General features: G+C 42.2%; 1 protein-coding gene across 14 annotated transcripts in view; it reads left to right on the top strand.

Annotated features, from left to right (window-relative positions):
* The window catches only part of cacna1g (calcium voltage-gated channel subunit alpha1 G), a 279,545-nt gene that overhangs the window by 94,465 nt on the left and 166,263 nt on the right, over positions 1-18,817 (top strand). For all 14 annotated transcript variants that reach the window (XM_023341248.1, XM_023341247.1, XM_023341243.1 and 11 more), the window contains one exon: positions 8,886-8,997. In XM_023341248.1, the coding sequence (XP_023197016.1) occupies positions 8,886-8,997 (112 nt within the window). The remainder of the gene's footprint in view (positions 1-8,885; positions 8,998-18,817) is intronic.

Genomic DNA, 18,817 nt, shown 5'->3' with positions numbered 1-18,817 from the left:
CCTTCTTACGTACATTCTAGTGTACACATGTATTACCTGCATGCAAGAAGTAGGTAACTGGTTGGTAGCTAGCTAGCTAACATTCTTTTATAAAAGCCATCTATAGAAGCTAACATCCTTAAATAGAAGGATTTTAACTAGCTAACCTGCTGGTTTTGTCTTTGGTTTATATACCAAAGACAAAACCAGCAGGCTAGCTAGCTATATATACTGAAGACGAAGATGTGGATCAGCAGCAAGGTGCCCTAATGCTGCGGTGAACGTCTTGTATGAAATCTAAAACAGTAGTAGAGAATACCTCCACCCATCAGCCAACCATGGTAACAGTTGGTTAGCATAGAGACTGGACGGGAAATTGTGAATGGACAGCAGTTTCACTGACTCTCCATAGCTTGGGTTATAAGAGATGTGGCATTGAGATGGGGGAATAATTATCACCTAACCAGGCATCCATGTTGCCAGGTTTAAAGGAAGATAATCATGCTGGATGCCATCTGGAGCCCCCCCCCCCCCCCCCCCCCCCCCCCCCACACACACACAATTTCATTGCATACTTTTGATACTTGTGTGTTCTGTAACAGGACTGCAGTGCAATGTGGCATTGAACGATGCCGGTCACCTTTTGGTAGCTCATAAAAACGTACACACAGTCAATCTCATCTATCTTCCAAGTGCGAATAGTAAAATATTGTGGTCACCTACAGTCTTTAGAACAACACAGTTGTAACTTCATGACAAAGAAGCATAAAAGATAATAAATTGCCAGTCTTAAATGAGCGCTAATTAGCCTTTACAATGACAGAATGCACGTCATAAAATTACACTGCAACAATTAGCATACGTGAAGCTCGGCCAGCAGCTACTGTATCCGTCAGAGGTGCCTCATGGTACAGTATTGTCTTCCTTCCTGCCTTCTCGCTGACTGGAGAGATATTTCCTTAAATTGCATCACTGAGCCAGCTCGTCTCTTCTTTTTGGCTTTCACAAGCTGGCCTGCTGGCATTTAAAAGGATAGCAGAGCATAATTTTCTGCTCCATCACGGTGGATCAGAGGCTTATGACTTCCTACAGGTAAAAGATCATCTCTGGTCACGCTCCGCTCCTCTCTGCCCATTGGACGCATGCGATCCCCGGGGCTGATGGTTTGAAAACCCACGGATGGAGGAGGTGTACAGCGAAGGTGACAAAGCGGGCTTCCGATTGCGAGATGAGAAGTCACATTCTCCTCGGTTTCTGCGTCCCACAGCGCTTTTTGAAGCGAACGTCTCGGCCCATCACAAGTCTTCAAAGTTCCGCTTGGCGTTTTGCGACAACTCTGCCTTGTTGCCTTGGCTGCAGACTCAACAGCAACCGAAATGTGACTTCCTAATGGTTCCCCAACGAAAGCCCGCGTTGCTAAGCAACTCGCAACCCGCAGTTGCAAGATACAGGGATGCTTCCTAGCTGATGAGAGAGATGTGCGTGTTGGCGTGTGTGTATGTGTGTGTGTGAGAGAGATGAAATAGAAGTACAACTCGTATATAAAAATGCACGAACCGTCTGGGTCTCTGCATCAACACGAGGGCATTCTGGACGATAAGCAGGATTCCTTCTGGCTACGCAGGATAAAACGAGATCGTAAAATCGCTCCTTTTCTTTCATGTCTCTCACATAAAAATTGATCTCTTCCCATAATTCCTCCTGAGAGACCCCATTGTGTCAGTGTGATAGTTGGTGGATTGTACGCATCCATATTCATGAGCAGGGAGATGGGAAAACAAAGTTGCAGTCTTTTATTTTGTTTTATTTTTTTGGTGTATGGATAGCATCTTGGAGTGAAGGGATACATTTATCAATAATAAAAGCTGATAAAAGTTTAATGGTGTTTACCCCTCCTTTTCCACCCACAGACAGTTGTTTGGTCAGTTTCTTTCCTCCACTACCCTTCTGCCGATACACTGCCGTACACACCACAATGCAGTGGAATATACCGTATAAACTCCATTATGAATCAGAGTTCAGCCTTATCTACTTTGCTCGCGCCTCCTATTTTTGCTTGCCTTCCACTTTTTGCATTTCGCCTGTCGATCCCTCAGTGTTCATGTTTTTTTTTTCCTCCTCCCGAATGCTCAGTATCACACCTTCCCTTCCCCCGCCTGCCTCCCCACATCCATCCTCCCTACTCAGCTCTCCTGCCCGTTCTTTGCCTCCACACCCCCTCACCCTGCTCACTTCTCCTTCCCTTTCCTTTCCTCCAACCCCCTCCTCTCATATGGCATGCACTGATACAGCCAACACAACAATATGCCACTATTTTCCTCCACCTTCTTAACTCCCCAGCTCCTGACTCAGGGCTGCTGCTAAGCCCTGTCAGCGGGCGGTTTGGGATACGCTGCGTTACACCAGCAGGATTTTCCACGCAGTTAGCCGTGATGCTTCGCCGTAACACGGGGGGGCCGCGGGGCTCGGAGGCGCTCCTCCTGGCATTCCTCTGCGGCAACATATTTACAAGCTCAAAGCCCCTGACGGAATTTTGATGAAACATCAATTTAACATCTGTTGCGGTACACACATGCCAGTATGTCTTGCTGGGTTGTTTCAGGGGTGTTTTAAGGACAGTCCAACATGCCCTGAAGATTACTGCTTTCAGACTGTTAATTAGCTTGCTTCTTTAAGGGCGGGACGGGTTTGTTCAACTCAAACTCAAAAGTAAATGTTTACCACTAAAAGTACAGTTAAAGGGGCAATATATTGTATTTTCCAGGCACATGGTGGTACTTTATATCACAATCGAGTAACTATGTTACAGTCAGTTGTTATAAAAACACTGTTTTATAACAACTAAGCTCAAGTCGCTCTCTGGATATTATTGGCTCGGAAAAAGCCATTTTATAACATTATTGGTCGAATGCGGTGTCAATCAAAAAGGGGGGGAGGGGCTCTAGGCTGCCCAATAAAAGCGTCATAATGGACACCGGCAGAGTTTAAACCCTAAAATCTCAGCCCCGGAAAATACAATGGAAAAATGGCACGCAGACGTTCCGGTACGGTTTAAGGGGTTAAAATACATTTGACTTTGTAATTTAACACCTTGAAATTGGACCTCTGTTTCTTTAAGAAACTCCGCCTTCAGAAAGTCAACACAACATGGCTCCTCTTTTAACCCGGTAGCAATTTTTTTTTACCAGTGTTACCAGGTGTGGATACACCCTTAGTTACCATTTGTTGGGGAAACCCTATGAACTTCTGTTCATAGGGTTTCCCGGTTAGCTTAACTGGAGTACCTGGGCAGGATCCATTTATGCATGGGTAGAACATGCTAACCCCATGCAGAAAGACATTGGGTTTGGATTCAAAATATGATTCAACTATGATTACTTTGTATCAAATGAAATAAACTGCAAAAAAACTAAAAAGTTGCAGTAAAGACACCAGTCAAGGCTTTTATTAGTAGGGCTCCCAAAATGGTGTAATAGTCTATGCGGCTCGTCCATGTCTACACTTAGCTTTATGAAATGATCGTCAGCCTTTAGCCTCACTGAGTCTAGTTGAGTGCTGATTTCTACCTTTAACTTTTTTGTTCAAAATCAATGTGTCCTTCCTACATTAAGCTGGAGGATGTTATGATAATATTAGTGTTTTGCTCACTAATATTATGACATATTCAGTGACCCAAAGGAACTACATGACGGCGCTTTGATTATAAGGTTGTGTGTCATCGGCATAGATATGATGAGAGAAACAAAGTTGCCTCTGTCTTGGGGGAGGTTTGCACAGTCTCCGTTGATGGCAAGCAAAACTGATATTCTGTTAATGTGGAAAAATGTAAATGTCACAATTGCGGTGTTCCCATTAAAAAAAGAAATGCAATTAAAACCACATGTGGATTAGTTTGTTCCCACAATAAGTCATTTAAAAAAACAGCTGCGTCATTGTCCTCCTACCACTTCCTGTCGTCTTTGTCGTCTTTTCTGCCAGTAGTAACATGCGGTTGTTGATCACGTGACTCGGTTGATGCGAAAAACGTGTTTCCATTGCAGTTTTGTGAAGTACACTAAGTTTGAATTTTGAAAAACTACCGTATCCTAGCTCAAAACCTTTTTTTGAAAAATATGAGTTGTTTTCTAAATTGGCTTGTTTCCACGAAGCACATTTCTTATTTTTGTATTTCCAATTTGCGCAACTGTACGGTCAGTGGAAACCTAGCTAACGACAAAGCTCTGCTTTTATTGTGCTGTTTACACTTGCTGGTGATTAAACACTTTTCATTTGTAGCACCTACTGGTGATAGATAGATTGTAACATTGAATAAAACTGATTCTAGAAGATTTGCTTAGTGGAATTACAAGACAGTACATTTAAATAGTTGCTTTACTGCAAGAAATCCCTTAGATGGTTCCAAAACGGCTGTTAGAGGAAATGCTGACAATAATATGGCTCCTTGTCTTAGTACCATGACAACTAGACGCCAATTCTTCCTCTCCTCAGGGAATGCCGAAAACTTTATTAAGCCCCAAAATCTCCACCACTTCATGTGATGGCAAGCAAAACAGGAAGCAAGATAGTCAAAGACAGCTGCGCTCCTCTCCTGTCAATCCCTCCGTTCTCCAAAGCCTTCAAAGGACCTTGTTTGCTCTCACCTTTCACTTTTCTCTCCGCGCTGCCTTATCCGCTATTATTATGGAGGTAGGGCGACAAAAATAAAACTTTTTCTTCCAGAAAGAGTGCTGAACATGCCATGAAAAGGGGTGGAGGGCTTAAAAAAGGTGGAAACTGAAGGAGGAAGGATCTTCATGAAATATTGATTGTGACTGCAGCAGCCCTTTGTAATGTGCTATCTGTCACTGTCATCCGGCATAAATGTGCGCATTTCTGCTCATGGATTGGCTTGAATTCACTTGTCTGTGCAGGTGTTTTGTCCAGTGCCAGATACTGGTTACTAAGAAACCCGTTTATAGAACTCATTTAAAGACTCAACCATGTCAGTCTTCGAAGAAAAATGATAGTGATGCATCAATCTTGATATTTCATAAGCTGTAAGGCGGTAAATCCCAGTCAAAAACACATGCAATTCAAGTTTCGCAGCAAAAACATTGGTGATAAATTTGACAATAACAGCAAAAAAGAACAAAAAACAAGACGTCCCAGTTAGCATACTCAGTGTTAGAGTTTACATCTGAAAATGTAGACTCTGAACAAGTGAGATGGTTACCAGGCAAAAACATCTCTACAGCATGGAAGCATGGCTTACGTTTCCAATGTCGTCTCAATAGATGTATGGTACAATCTACTCACCAAAAAAAAAAAATGCTGTGTTGGCTGACCCAATCAAAACAAAGACGTAAAATGCTCAAGAACCTGTTGAAATCCTGATGTTTTCAACATGAAGTGCCGAAAAGTCAGTTTCTCTATATGCACGTTGAACTTTTCTGATTATTTTTTCCTGCTCTTTCACAGCTACAGGCTCTTTGTGTTGGTCCATCACATGAAAGATGTTCTCAGCGATGGGGGCGGAATGGGAACCTGATTCAATTTCTTACCTGACGGAATGAATGAATACTAAAAATGTTTTTTGCGGCTTTTGGTAAAACCTTATCATCTTTGGCGAGAGGCGAAGATTAAGAGGACGAGTGTTTCAAAAGCCAAGACGGTGTTGCGTGTGATGAAACGGGGTGCAGAAAGAGACGAGTGCAGAACCGCGTCCGGCGAGAGTTCTTGTAAACACAATGAATAATAAGTATTCAGAGCGGCTCGCCGGTATTGATTGCCCTTGTACTGTTTCTACCTGCTGACGATTCACCCCCCCCCCCCAGATATCATGAAAAATAGAAGAGCCGAAGAAAACATCACAGGACGAGCCCAGTCTTTAACATCCAACTTTTCTGTTACCTTACTTCACTTGGCTTCAGCCTCCACTTGCATCCTGGTGGACGGTGAGATGAAAATCAGAGGAAATCAGTGGTAGAACATTAAGCTACCTCTTTGTTTTCCCTTCATTAAACGAGAAGAAAGAGGTTTTAATTGTGTGCATGTTTTTTTTGCGTGTGCGCGAGCGTGACAGAGCGAAAGTGTGAGAGAGCTGAGAAGAACCCAAGAGAGCAGAACACGGAGTGTGTTTTGAGGTGCTGATTAGCTCGATTGTGTTACTTCTGAAAGTGTGTGTCTGCGGTGAGCGGAGCGTGTAGCCGTCTGGCTTTCAGATTGTGACAGAGCATATCCCTCTGCATCTTCCTTCTAATTGAATCCATCCCTCGGGGCGTCACCACTTGTTGGCATGCTGACACCCATGAAGGTGTGTGTGTGTGTGGGTTTAACAGTGGGGCAGAACACTTGGAAACACCCCGTTCTTTTGCTTAATTATAGACCGCCAGCTGGGAAGGCACAGGAAGAGAACGAAGGCAGGAGAGGAAGACATATTGATTAAATTAGTCATATTACTCATATTTAATGTTTCCCATTATCAACATATATCTTCTTTAACCTGGATGCTTGTCTGGTAATGGGTCCAGCTCATTCCCAGCTTCCCCGGATTTACTGTATTTGCTGGAAATGTATTTAACTGACATGGTCTCATTTCTCCTTGTGAAACCAATTTACCTTTTTGGCTGAATGTGCCATTTTACAAATGTGGCTCATTTGGCTTTAACAAGACTTGGTGGCTTGACGCAGAATAATAAGTTTAGTAAAGTATTCTCTTCCAACCACCACATACTTGCTAAATCAGTCAAAGCTATTACTATGGCACCCTATATCTGTTTCTCACTTCTTTTTTGAAGTAATAATATAAGTAGCCATCTTGCTCTGACGGTTAGCTTAACTGTAGCTAACTGGGTACAGTTACAGTATTTTGTGTCATGCTAAGTACCAATGTGAAAACAAGACACTGACAGAATAGCATGATGTATTTGATTTGAAAAAACTAATGCTACCACGGACAGCTAACGACACAAGCTTACATCTGCTTTCAAGTTCTCTATTTGTCTTAAGCTAAATGGCTAACATTAGAAAACTTAGACGTTATTCGATTGCTTCTGATTTAAAAATCTATAGCACTTAGACCACAGGTGTCAAACTCCAGTCCTCGAGGGCCACTGTCCTGCAGTTTTTAGATGTGCCACGGGGACAAAACACTGGAATGAAATGGCTTAATGACCTCCTCCTTGTGTAGATCAGTTCTCCAGAGCCTTAATGACCTAATTATTCTGTTCAGGTGTGGTGCAGCAGAGGCACATCTAAACGTTGCAGGACAGCGGCCCTTGAGGACTGGAGTTTGAGACCCCTGACTTAGACTGATCAAAGCTTAACTGGGTAATTCTACACTGAACTCTGAGATTGAAATTGAGATTTGGGAATCCTTTTGGGGGTTTTTTGGAGACAGAATCTGAATTATATGAATTAGTTGAATCTGGACAAAACCCTTCTAACATTGATCATATGACCACTTAGGAATTGAATAGTAAAAACCTGGTGAAAAACTGTGCAGGTCAGTTTTCTTAATAGAAAAAGAAGATAAAATCACTATGTAACCATGTATTGCATGTATGATAGACGAGACTTTTGATTTAATAGTCATGTTTTTAGTATTTTATGCTTTGATGTTTTTAAAACTAAATTGAACTAAATTTCTCTAGTTGAATGTAAATGTTGATACTCGTGAACGGTGCTGCCATCTTGCCAGGTCACTCTTGCAAATAAAGACTGTAGATCTCAACGAGGTTTTTTTATCTGGTCAAATGAAGGTTATTATTATCGTCGGCCAGTGAATGGCAATTCTGACTGTCAACACAACGAAAACTGATGCCAAAATGGCTGCATAGAGCCGTGGAGACTCTTTTGAGCTTTTATTCTTCTCTGGTAACCTTTTGACTTCTCCTTTGAAAATCTTTATGAGTAGGCGATTTTACATCACTTTCAAATCAAGTTCTGGGCAGCTGAAGGTATTTATCGGGGTCGAGTTCTCGTCATTTTCCTCAGATCAACCTTTTAGGTCATTACATACCTCAGTGGTGAATTTATCTACCCTTGAATTCTGCTACATTACAACATAAAGGCTCATTTAGTCTTCTTATAATACAATGGAGGGCTAGCAAAAAGCTAGCTGACCAATCTTCGGTATGGGTTAGCAAGATAAATGATCATGTGGCGGCTAATGCGGTAAAAGCCCGGCAGGTCGTTTTTCCTCTTGGCCAGTGTGCTCACATTTACCTTCCTCTATGACTTTTAGGTCACACGTCACACACTCCGACACACACGCAAAAGGATGACAAACTGTCTATCTTGTCTAACCTTGTTAACCAGGTTGGGTGCAGACTGCAGCTTCAGTACCAATCTATAATGTACGGGATAAATGTTTGGATGTAGGTGTGCAGCTCTGGTGTGTGTGTGTGTGTAGTGTTAACCTCCTTTTTCTTTCTATATCCGACTCATTCGTTTGTGTCACAGTTGTGTTTAAGCCCTAACTATATTAAGCCCTTCCATGTCGACCCCACGTTGACTGACATTATCGCTATCGAATTTGTCCCAGTTTCTTAGCCTGCTCCTCTGTTGTGCCTCACATCGTTTTTTATCTGCTTATTCAGTTCCCTCGGCAACAATTTGATCATTTACCAGCACGCCTTCCTAGCAGGTCCTTGCCCAACGGTGCAGAACGGGAGCAGTGTCAGCTACAGGTGGGTTTCTTCCCCCTTCTTCCCCTCCTCCCGACTCTCCTGTGGCTCATTTTGCTCTTGAAAACAATTTTAGATTTCAAACTGTACCGAAAGAGGTAAACCAGCATCCGCTTGTCAGGTGAGGCAAGCATAATGAGGTCGCTGGAGGAAACGCATCCTTCTGTTTGCCGCTTGTTGTTTCTGCCTGTTGGTGTTGTCATCTTGCTGTGTTGCCTTCCTTAACTCGCCCTCCTCCACATGGTTCGAACGAGCGTCCATGTTGGTGATCCTGCTGAACTGCGTGACACTGGGCATGTTTCATCCCTGCGAAGACATCAACTGTGACTCTGAGCGGTGCAAAATTCTACAGGTAAGTCCCTCACTCTGAGTCCTTTTAAATTTTCTTTCACGGTGTTTTGGTCCTGGTGCAAAACACTGATTTGCTATAAAATATGTCCCATTGTGTTAGCAAATACTGTAGAAGAAAACAAGCTGGCCACCATCACATCAAGTCCATCTACAACCGTGGCCCTTCGCCCTTGCACTAACGACCCACTGAACTCCTTGAGTTAGATGTTCTTTGAAAAGGAATGAGTAATTAAAAGGCTTCTGCAGACCTCAATGGCACGCTTAGGAAATGAGTTATAGGGCTAGGGTTAATCCAATCATTTGTATGAAGTGTGATGGAGTAGATAATCTCTAAGACATGCAGGACAGTGGGCTCTGGGAAACGGGGCTGGGTGGTTTTGCAGAACGGCTCGGGATTGGCGAAAGATGGGAGAGATCTTTGGCTGAAGGGCCTTGAGACAGAAATGTAAAACAAACGATGAATTCCTCCTAATTGTTTGGAACATCTGGAAAACCTATTTCTTTTATATGAAAAGGTAAAAGTTGAAATTGATGCATGCATAGTGTCCATGGTTATTTGGTCAGGGGAGTCTTTCTCCCCTACCTTTCATCCGTAGACTCTGTAGTTCTTTAGTCAGCAATATTGGACCTACATAGCCTACAATCACAATCTCCATGTTCCCTTGGTCAGTAATGTCTCTCCATCTTTGCCTACATCCTGACACTAGGAAACGGACGTCTTTAACAGACGCGCTAGTGACTTCCTCTACAGCGTTATGTCTTAGTCCACGGATTCAGTGACATGAAGACCGAAATTTTGGATCTGTGACCAGCAAGCTTCCCAAGTTTTAACCACATAAGTGACCACATGAAGCTGTAGTCGATTCTCAAAAAATGGGTGTAGAAACAGAAGTCAACAAACTGAATATCTTCACCTGCTAATCAGACAATGTAGCATGTAATCCTCATGGTCACCACGAGGATGACAAAATGCATAAAAAAGGCTAAACATTGTAAAATGTAGATCTTTATAAAAGTTTGATACATTTGCCAATCAAAGAGTATGTTCAGTTTACCATAAAAAATCCATAGGAATAAAAGGCTCTCCCACCCCATAGACATTTGTTTTACCACCCAAGCGTCGGCCCTGACTGTAAGCAACAGAGGCTTTACCACCTCAAAGCAATCTCCCAGCAGCCTGTTCAGAGCAGCGGCGAAGGCCCTCTTGATTTCCTCCACGGTGGGACAAATTATGTCTTTTCAAGCTTGACCTGACATTTCCCACAGTGCTACTCCATTTCAGCAGTTTGTGAAACCCCTCGCTGCCTGGAAAATGCCTTCATCATCTGCGCCTCACACCACCACTCTAACGCACGCCTCTTCAGACAAATTGAGGTTATTCAGGTGATGTGTTTCATTTTGTCTAGCTTGATTATGTTCTTTTGGAACTTCTTCTACTAAGACCTAACACTGAGCCCTATGCACCCTGCTTAAATATAAATTCCTGTGATGGATAAAACAGACACGATCAAGAAAGCTGCATATTTATACCCCTTAAATCATTTCTATTTCTTTATTAGGGTTTAAAATATTAAAATAAATGCATAATTTTCAAAAAGTTGTTGCAGATTAAGATTTAGAAAGCATGATGCACATTTATATTCTGTCTCCTTTACGCTTATTGCCTTAAATGAAATCTGTTGACAGGAAAACTTACAGTTTTATATACACAGGTGTAGGTTTCTAAAGACTTGACTCTAGAGGACAGATTCGCCTTCCAGGGGTACAAAAGCACTAAAACCACAACCAGAACTACACCGGAAGAGGTTATGTCAAAGCATATTCACATAGTGGCAGAATCATTGCTGCCATCATTGCTTTTCATCAGAAGCCACGGGAAAGCTGGTGAAATCAATGGAGTTCTATGGATTAAATACGACAAGAAGGAAAACAAAGAACCTGAACGTTGAGTTTTAAATCACAGGGTATCGATGTGGTTGAATGTCCTCGTCAAAGTCTAGACCTAAATCACAATCTGTGGCACTCTGACCACAATCTCACAAAGAATGAGCAGCTTTAATAAGATCAAAAGGTAACAATTTAAGATCTGTGCTGCAAAAGATGCTTTTCCAAAGTACTGAGTGGCTATGTAAATGCGTGCCATGTTTAGTTTTTCTGCCGTTTCACAAATATGTAAAATTGACTTTTTTGAGATTGATATCATGTTGTAATGCAATTACCTCATCAAAAACACACCTGTAGTGGTGTCTTGATTCTTTCATGAACGTTTCACAAATCTTTTAATCTTCCGTGGCGACCATTCAGCTGTGAAAAACGCCTGGATGGACCTAGCACTGCCTTTGACGTTCCTTGAAACTGCAGTTTTCAAGCTTCCACCTCACAGAGCATCCCTGCCCCGCGTCTCCCACACTCAGCTCCTTCAGACTAGCCAGCAGCAAATAGCAAGCACATGTTGGAACAGCACATCTGCTGAGCTCATTATACCAGCTACTTCTCATTGAAACGCTGGTAGAAATGTTGTTAAAGGGTAACTAGAGGAGCCATGTTGTGATGACTTTCTGAAGGAAGAGCATTAGTTTCTTAAAGAGACAAAGGTCCAATTACAAAGCGTTAAATTATGAAGTCAAAATTCTTTAAATCATATTTGATATAGACAGCTTTTTATAACAACTGAAGGTAGTATAGTTACTTGATTATGCAATAAAGTGGCACCAGGTGGCTGGAAAACACATGTTATTAACCCTTTAATAAAATACACCAAGGTTTGGAAGTTAAGTGTGAATAAAATGTCTTACAGATACTTTTGCAAGCCACTGTAGCTGGACCTTTGAGCAGTAATGAGCTTGGAACATAAAATTAAATGAGCTGGTAATGTGCTCACTTCTCACTTGAGATTTAATTCATTATTTGGTGAAAGTAACGACATCACACGTGATGAGTCTTTATTCAGTAAAACAAGTGCCACCAGCTGAAAACCCTCCCACTGGGATGAAGCAGACAGACACACATTCAAACTCTCCAAACGCTGAACGGCATCGGACACGCCAACATCAAAAACTTCACGTTTGCATCGCATGCCCATGCGCACGTTGTTCAAACAAAAGCGAAACAGTCGACGGGGCTCAGAGAGGGGCTGGGAACTCCAGAGGGAGAACTGCTCTCTCTGAACGTTTTCCAGCATTCCTGGCCTTTTTGCAGTCCTCTCCTTTTTCATTATCCAAGATGGAAAGCAAACAACAGTGCCGCGTGCGGGGGCGTTGACATTAATTTGTCGACCTTCTTTAACACCATAAAAGCTAATGGAGATACACTGATGCTTGTACTGTGAAATACAGAGAAGGAAAATAACTTCTGCATCGGGTGAGGGATCCGAGCGGCGAGGCGCGGCCGGGCTACATCAGCTCTCTCCGATGCCGTTCGTCTTGTGCGGTGAGGAGACGAGGCGCTTGCTAAGTGGCTCCAAATAGATAGAACTAAGTCATCCTATTTTCTCGTCCGCTGACTCTGAGGAATGAGCAGCTTCGTCCTAAAAAGAGAAACCTCTGTCATTTGGGAGAGAACAGACCTCCCTCTGCGCACTCTTTTTGGGATTAGATCGAGTTTTAGTGGTTCAAACGATTATAGTCTTTGACGCATTTTAAGTCGAATGTTTATTTCAATCTTCCAGAAGATAGATGCATCCACTTCCATCTCTTTTACCTAATATGGACTTGTATTTTGAGAGGAAGAAAGAAGGGCAAAGCAAAGAAGAGGAAAGGCAAGGGATGGCTTGTAGCATAAAACAAATTAAAATCAAAACTCTTTGGAGAGAACAAATAGGAGGAAATTAAATGAGACTTAATGTTTAGCAAATGAAAAGAAGAAAATGGAAAAAAGAAGGGGAGAGGATGTAAATCAAACAAGATGGAAAACGGAACAGAATGAGCAAAAGGAGGAAACAATGAATAAAGAAGGAATTTTCGAAGGAAATATTTGCCAAGACAACTTTGAAATGGCAAATTGGACAAGAAAAATAATGAGTTGGCGGGAACAAAACGTGAACAGAGTAGAAAGAACAAAAGCAGTTAAATTAATGGCTAGAAGAAATAGACAACAAATTGAGAGAGGAGAGAGAATGAACTGGAAAAATGCAGGACAGATAATGGAATGGCAACAGATGGAAAAGAAAGATATGAAAAGAAAAGATGAAAATCCACCCAACCTCAGTTTTTCATTTCTCTGAGATTGGCTTGCAAGGACAACAAGCCAATCTTGTTGTCTAGAAGGGACGTGCAGAGAACCCTCTCCCCAGCCAACTCTCCAGCTCACTCTTGGAGATCCCAAGGGATTCCCAGGACAGAAGAGACATACACTGTCCTTCTTGTTCGATCTTGGACCTGGGGTTTTTTCCTATTGTGACATGCCCAGAAAATCCCCAAAGGCCGGCACCCGGGAGGATTTCTGATCAGGTTCCCAATCCATTCATCTGACTCCTTTCAACACCAAAGGGCAGCAATTCTACTGCTTTTAGAGTATCCAGAGAATGCAGACGGATCAAGAGTTTATTTTATTTTATTTTTTCTCCCCTCCAGGGGGTCTTTCTCTGGGCTCTTGCGTTCCTTATATGAAAGTAGGCTGACAGGAAAGGAAGAACGAGAGGAGGGAAGACATGCGGCAAATATCGCCGGGTCCAGGAGTTGAACCCGCGACGGCCGTGTCGAGGACTCAAGGTCTCCAAACATGGGTCGCGCTATCCCCTACGTCACCACAGCACGTCGATCAAGAGTTTATTGATCAACTTAATCGTCATTGGGAAAGGTCAACTCAGCACATGCATTGCAGAGACTCGTAAGCGGGATGCCAGGAGAACCCATCCATCTGTTGTCTGTACCCGCTGGTGCTTGTACCTCCAGCAGTCATTAGGTAGGAGACAAGGTATTCCCTAGACATGGCGCCAGACCATCTAAAGACAGATGGGACAAACCTTAAGGACAATTTGGAGAGACCATTTGACTTAACATTTATGTTCTTGGACTGTAGGAGGAAGGCAGAGTTTCTGGACAGAGCCCACACAAGTGCAGGGAGAACACACAAACTGCATGCAGAAAGACCCCAGGCTGGAATTTCAACATAGGACCTAACATCTCTGCCAACCGTGCTACTGTACAGCCCCACACCAAGAGAATGAACGGCAGACACAAAAGGAGCGACCACTTAAAAACAAGGAGTGTAATATGACAACATTGAAGGAAAGGAAACTCGTTGAAAGAAAAGCTGAAAGTAGGGGTTTGAAAAACAAAGGAAGGCCTGACGTTAATAGCAGTTACAGTTGCAGTGAATAACACACATTATCTCTTCATTGTGGCAAAAGTTAGTGAGTGGGATCTAATAAGCAGCAGGAGAACAAGTTTTCCTCAAAAGTAATTTCTCTACCAACAACCACAGTGATATGAGTTTACAGATTAATTGAAGAAAGGGGTTGAGGTGATGGATGGATTGAACGTGGGGATGTCATTGAGGGGGATGCGGGGGGAACTCCTGATAAAGGTTTAGATGGTGGTGACTCAGTGTGGGGGTGCAGTAGTCAAGCAACGGTCTTTTCTCTAACCACACCAACGTCCAGATGGAACCTGGAACAAAGAGGAGCGGATGAAGAATGAGAATTGAAAGTAGGGATGAGGGCGATGGGATGAAGAGCAGGAGGAGAGATGAGGTGTTGTCAGGGAGGGTGGGTTTGAAGGATTGTGACGGACAGTGAAGGATAGGTGAACTGACTAAGTAGACTGTTGCATAATTTTATCTGCTCCCCAAACTAATCTTAACAAGTTGATTTCATGTGTTCCAAGTAGGAACAATTGGCAAGCATAAGGATTTGAGGGAAACTGACATTAACAAACTTTTATGGTGAGGTGACATTTCTAAAATTGCAGCTCTTGCGAGAGCCGAGGAGTTGAGGTTCAGATTCTGCTGTTGCCACGGCAGCCCGAGCCCCTCCATGCTCTCTGACTTCTCTGCCCCGGGTTAAGAGATGTGATTTAATTTGGCGAGTCTCTTCTGCGGAGCTCAGATGAACTGGTAGCCCAAAGGTTAAACACACTGTTAGTAATTGCCCCGCTTCCTTCATTTCAATCTCGCTGTCATCTATAGAGATGGTAGATCACAGAATAATGTAGGTAATGTGTGCCTTTGTCTCTCCTCACAGAGCAGACACCTTCCCTGAACTCGTATTGTTTCTGTTAGCTTGGTTTGGCTTTATTTCATTCTGTTTAGATGTATTTGGTCAGGAGCCAACCATAAGCAATGTCACAAAGCAACCGTTGCCCTTTAGGCAGGCCTTCTAGCAACCAGCTAATTTATGGACATGGGCTTTGTTTGTGATTTTATAATAAAAACGGTGCAGTGGGGAAAAAACATATATTCTAAAATGGTTACGACAAAAGTGCTTTGTAAACTAACAAGTGGTCCATGAAAAACATTCTAGCTTTTATAATACATAGAAAGTCCTTTGAAAACCCACTAGTCTGGTCATTGTGCCACTAATGCTTCACCAGCACTCCATCACTGTTAAATATGTCCATGAGACATTCAGTAAAAAACAATTTTCAATAAATTTGAAATATTCAGACCTTAAAGACCTCAAAATGATTTTCCTGAGGATTTCCCAGGTTTTAGCCATGTCCTTTGGTCACCTTGGAGTTGACTATTGCCCGAGTCGTGACCGTTCTGTTTTTGGTTCCATCCAGATGATAGCTTTCCATCGTCTTCAAAGCGTTTCTGGTTTTAGTATCCATTTGAAACTGTCATTTTCGGGACTTTCTTTTTATCTTCCAATCAACCTTTTAATCAAACTCCCCTGTTCTTTTGAACGCTGTCTTCAACAACCAGTTTTATTCAGATCTTCAAAAAGCAGCACACTGTAACCAGCACGTACAACATTTTCTTTGTTTTTACAGATCTGATGACCTCACTGATTAAAACTCTCTGCTGCAATTATTTCGAGCTCTTTCAAGTAACAATTTCGCGACAGATTAATAACGACGCGTGTAGCGATCATTGGGTCCGTTGGCTTTCTGTTGCTCGCCTGCACCTATTGGTTAATCAGTCGCCTTGTGGAAATGTAAAAATTCGATTGAAACCGGTGACTGAACTCGGGTTGTGATGCTGGACTCCATGCAGCAGTAGACAGTTGCCGATTCTTTGTGGACATAGTCAGAGCCAGGAGTCGAACAGTCAATGTAAACAACCCATTTGTTATCACACTCTCCGATCTTTCCAAGTCTTTCCGATGCCAAAAAGCAAATAAATATAGCATTACTGCTATGTTTTTCAGAGCTATAATCCTCCTTCTAACAGTTTATCCCTTTTGGCAAACAGACCTTGGATGATGTGTTTGATACAGAAGACGACACATCAGAGAGCTCTGCAGTTCAGAGGGAAGAAAGTAAAGGCATGAGCTAAGGTTTGACTGATAGAGAAGTTTCAAAGAAGTGCCAAACTTGTACAGCCTCACTTTCTTTCTTTCTTTTTTTCGTTCTTTCTTTCTTCTTTTTACCCCAGAAGGACAAATTTCAAAGGAACATTCCTTTCTGAACAGCAGAGCTCGTACTCCCCTACCACCCAAGCAGTGACAGTACAATGTGATGTCAGCCGAAAGCTAATAAAGCCGTTGTCAGTACTGTTTGAACAGAGGATTAGAGAGATACACCCAGAGAAGACAGTCTAGAGAGTGGGAACGCTGCCATGAAGAGGAGCCCCTGTGGAAAGCGTCGCGCTTCTAAACCTGCGTTTGTGGCCTCACCGTGACGAAACGTCGCGGGTAGCCGGTGTCTGTGCGCTCTGAATTGGCGATGATTGAGCCCACAGTATTATCTTCCCTCCACCTGTGAGGAGTGGATCTGGGCCTGAATGGCAGATTACAATTAGCCTGGTCTATTGTTCTCGCCACATGAGACGTTCGCCGCCTTTACCGCCACTTACTGCTGTCCGCCCGCCCGTCTGCGCGCGCGCTTGTGCATGTGATGAAAGCACCTGACCCCAATGATAATGGCATTTAGACTTTGTGACAGGCAAAATTAGCATAGAGAGTGTGTGAGATTTATTTTTGGGCGCGGGGAAGGGTTTTCACAGAATCGACGGCATCCGTTTCAGTAAAAACCCAATCTGTCGGCTGACTGTGTTGCCTGCAAGGATGGCCTTTAATCCTCTACACAAACCGTCAGTGTCTTGCTAAAGTGTTTTTTCAGATTTTGTCTTGCTGAAGGCTCAATTTCCAGTGAGTTTGCTTGGATTTTAAAATTAGGCCAACATATAGTAGATTAATTGGAAACCTGAAGGAAAAAGGTGCATGATGTTCAAAATGTTGGTGAACCTACAGCATCAAGAAGCGCAGTATGCAAGTCTGATAAATTTATGGAGAGGCTTTTTTAAAGTTCTTACTAGCACTATTAGCCTTTATTTGCCGATCAGATAGGAAGTAGGTAGAGAGAAAAGAGGGGAAGGCATTCAGCAAAGGTCCCAGAGTCGGGAATTGAACCCAAGACTTTACTGGGTTTCCTACAAGACATGTAGAAAATAAAGCAAACCTGTTAAAGAAGGAGTTCTGGTCAGGCGACACCAAAATGGAACATGCAAAACTACTCATGAGAATAGGACCGGACATTAAATTACACACGTGATCAATATCAATAGAAAATACGTCCGGTAGAATCTTCATTAATTTCACTGAACTCCGATTACAGAATCAAACAGCGTTCTGGGAGATGTAGGCAGAGGAAAGGGTTTAGCCGCTCAATCTAACAACTAGCTAAGAAGAAAAGAGAAGAAAAGCCTCCAAGTCCTTTATGGGAAGGCACTAGAATGTGTTTACAGCATAAACACAGAGATTATATTTCTTTAACATTAGCTAATTTATGCATCATATTTATAGTTTCTACAAGAGTAAATTTTGCGCTTTAATTGATTTGTAGGGAATAGTAGCAAAGTTTTCATTGCACGGTGAATCAAAGGTAATTTAAAAAATGACTAATAAACCTTAAATGTGCTAATTTCTGCCTGACTGCTTACGGTACAGGATTTGAATTTCTAACTTGCAGACAATTTATCTGGCTCGCATTTTAGAAAAAAGTCATTTTTTGCTCAGATTCATTAAACATCCCATCTGCAGATGTGAAAGATGGAACAGACATATCCTGAAAGACTAAATGCGGCTAAAGGTGGTTCAACAAAGTTTTTTCTCACAGGGACTGAATGTTAAATATCAAGAACATTATGATTTAGTTTGGACTGGATCCAGACTCCGTATGCGAGGTTGAAATCATATTTCCTTATTAGAAAGATAAACATAAATGGTTGATGTGGTGGCTTTTTGTTAAAGTGTTTGTGCAGTTTTGCCCATATTGTGATTCATTCATCTGTGATTCATGCTTTTTCTTCCTTTTGAGACAAACGTGTTTTTTTTAAGGTTATACAAGCAGGCTGCTTGTGCTGGAAAAACTTGAAGCTATTGTTCCCCCAAAATTAATTTTGTTCAATTTTACTCATTTAATAAAAGTATATCCAACTAGTATTAAGACCAGAGAAGTGGAAACATAATGAAACTAATTCCAACTTTCCCTCCACAGCTCTACCATAACACACACAGAAATCAAAATCTATAATCAAATATCTTGGAACACTTAAAATGACAGATTTATTTTACATATTTCATATTGTCAGAAAGGTTTTAGATGTTGAAATCATCATTTATGAGTTCTGTTTCAGAGCAGGTTTGGATAGTTATTCCAGAGCAAATTCAACATGATTAAAGAGATAGCTAATCTTAGCATTGTTAATAGAGAGTGGCA

Source organism: Xiphophorus maculatus, chromosome 10, assembly GCF_002775205.1.
Source record: "Xiphophorus maculatus strain JP 163 A chromosome 10, X_maculatus-5.0-male, whole genome shotgun sequence".
Classification (NCBI taxonomy): Eukaryota; Metazoa; Chordata; class Actinopteri; order Cyprinodontiformes; family Poeciliidae; genus Xiphophorus; species Xiphophorus maculatus.
This window is presented reverse-complemented; position numbering and strand designations above follow the sequence as displayed.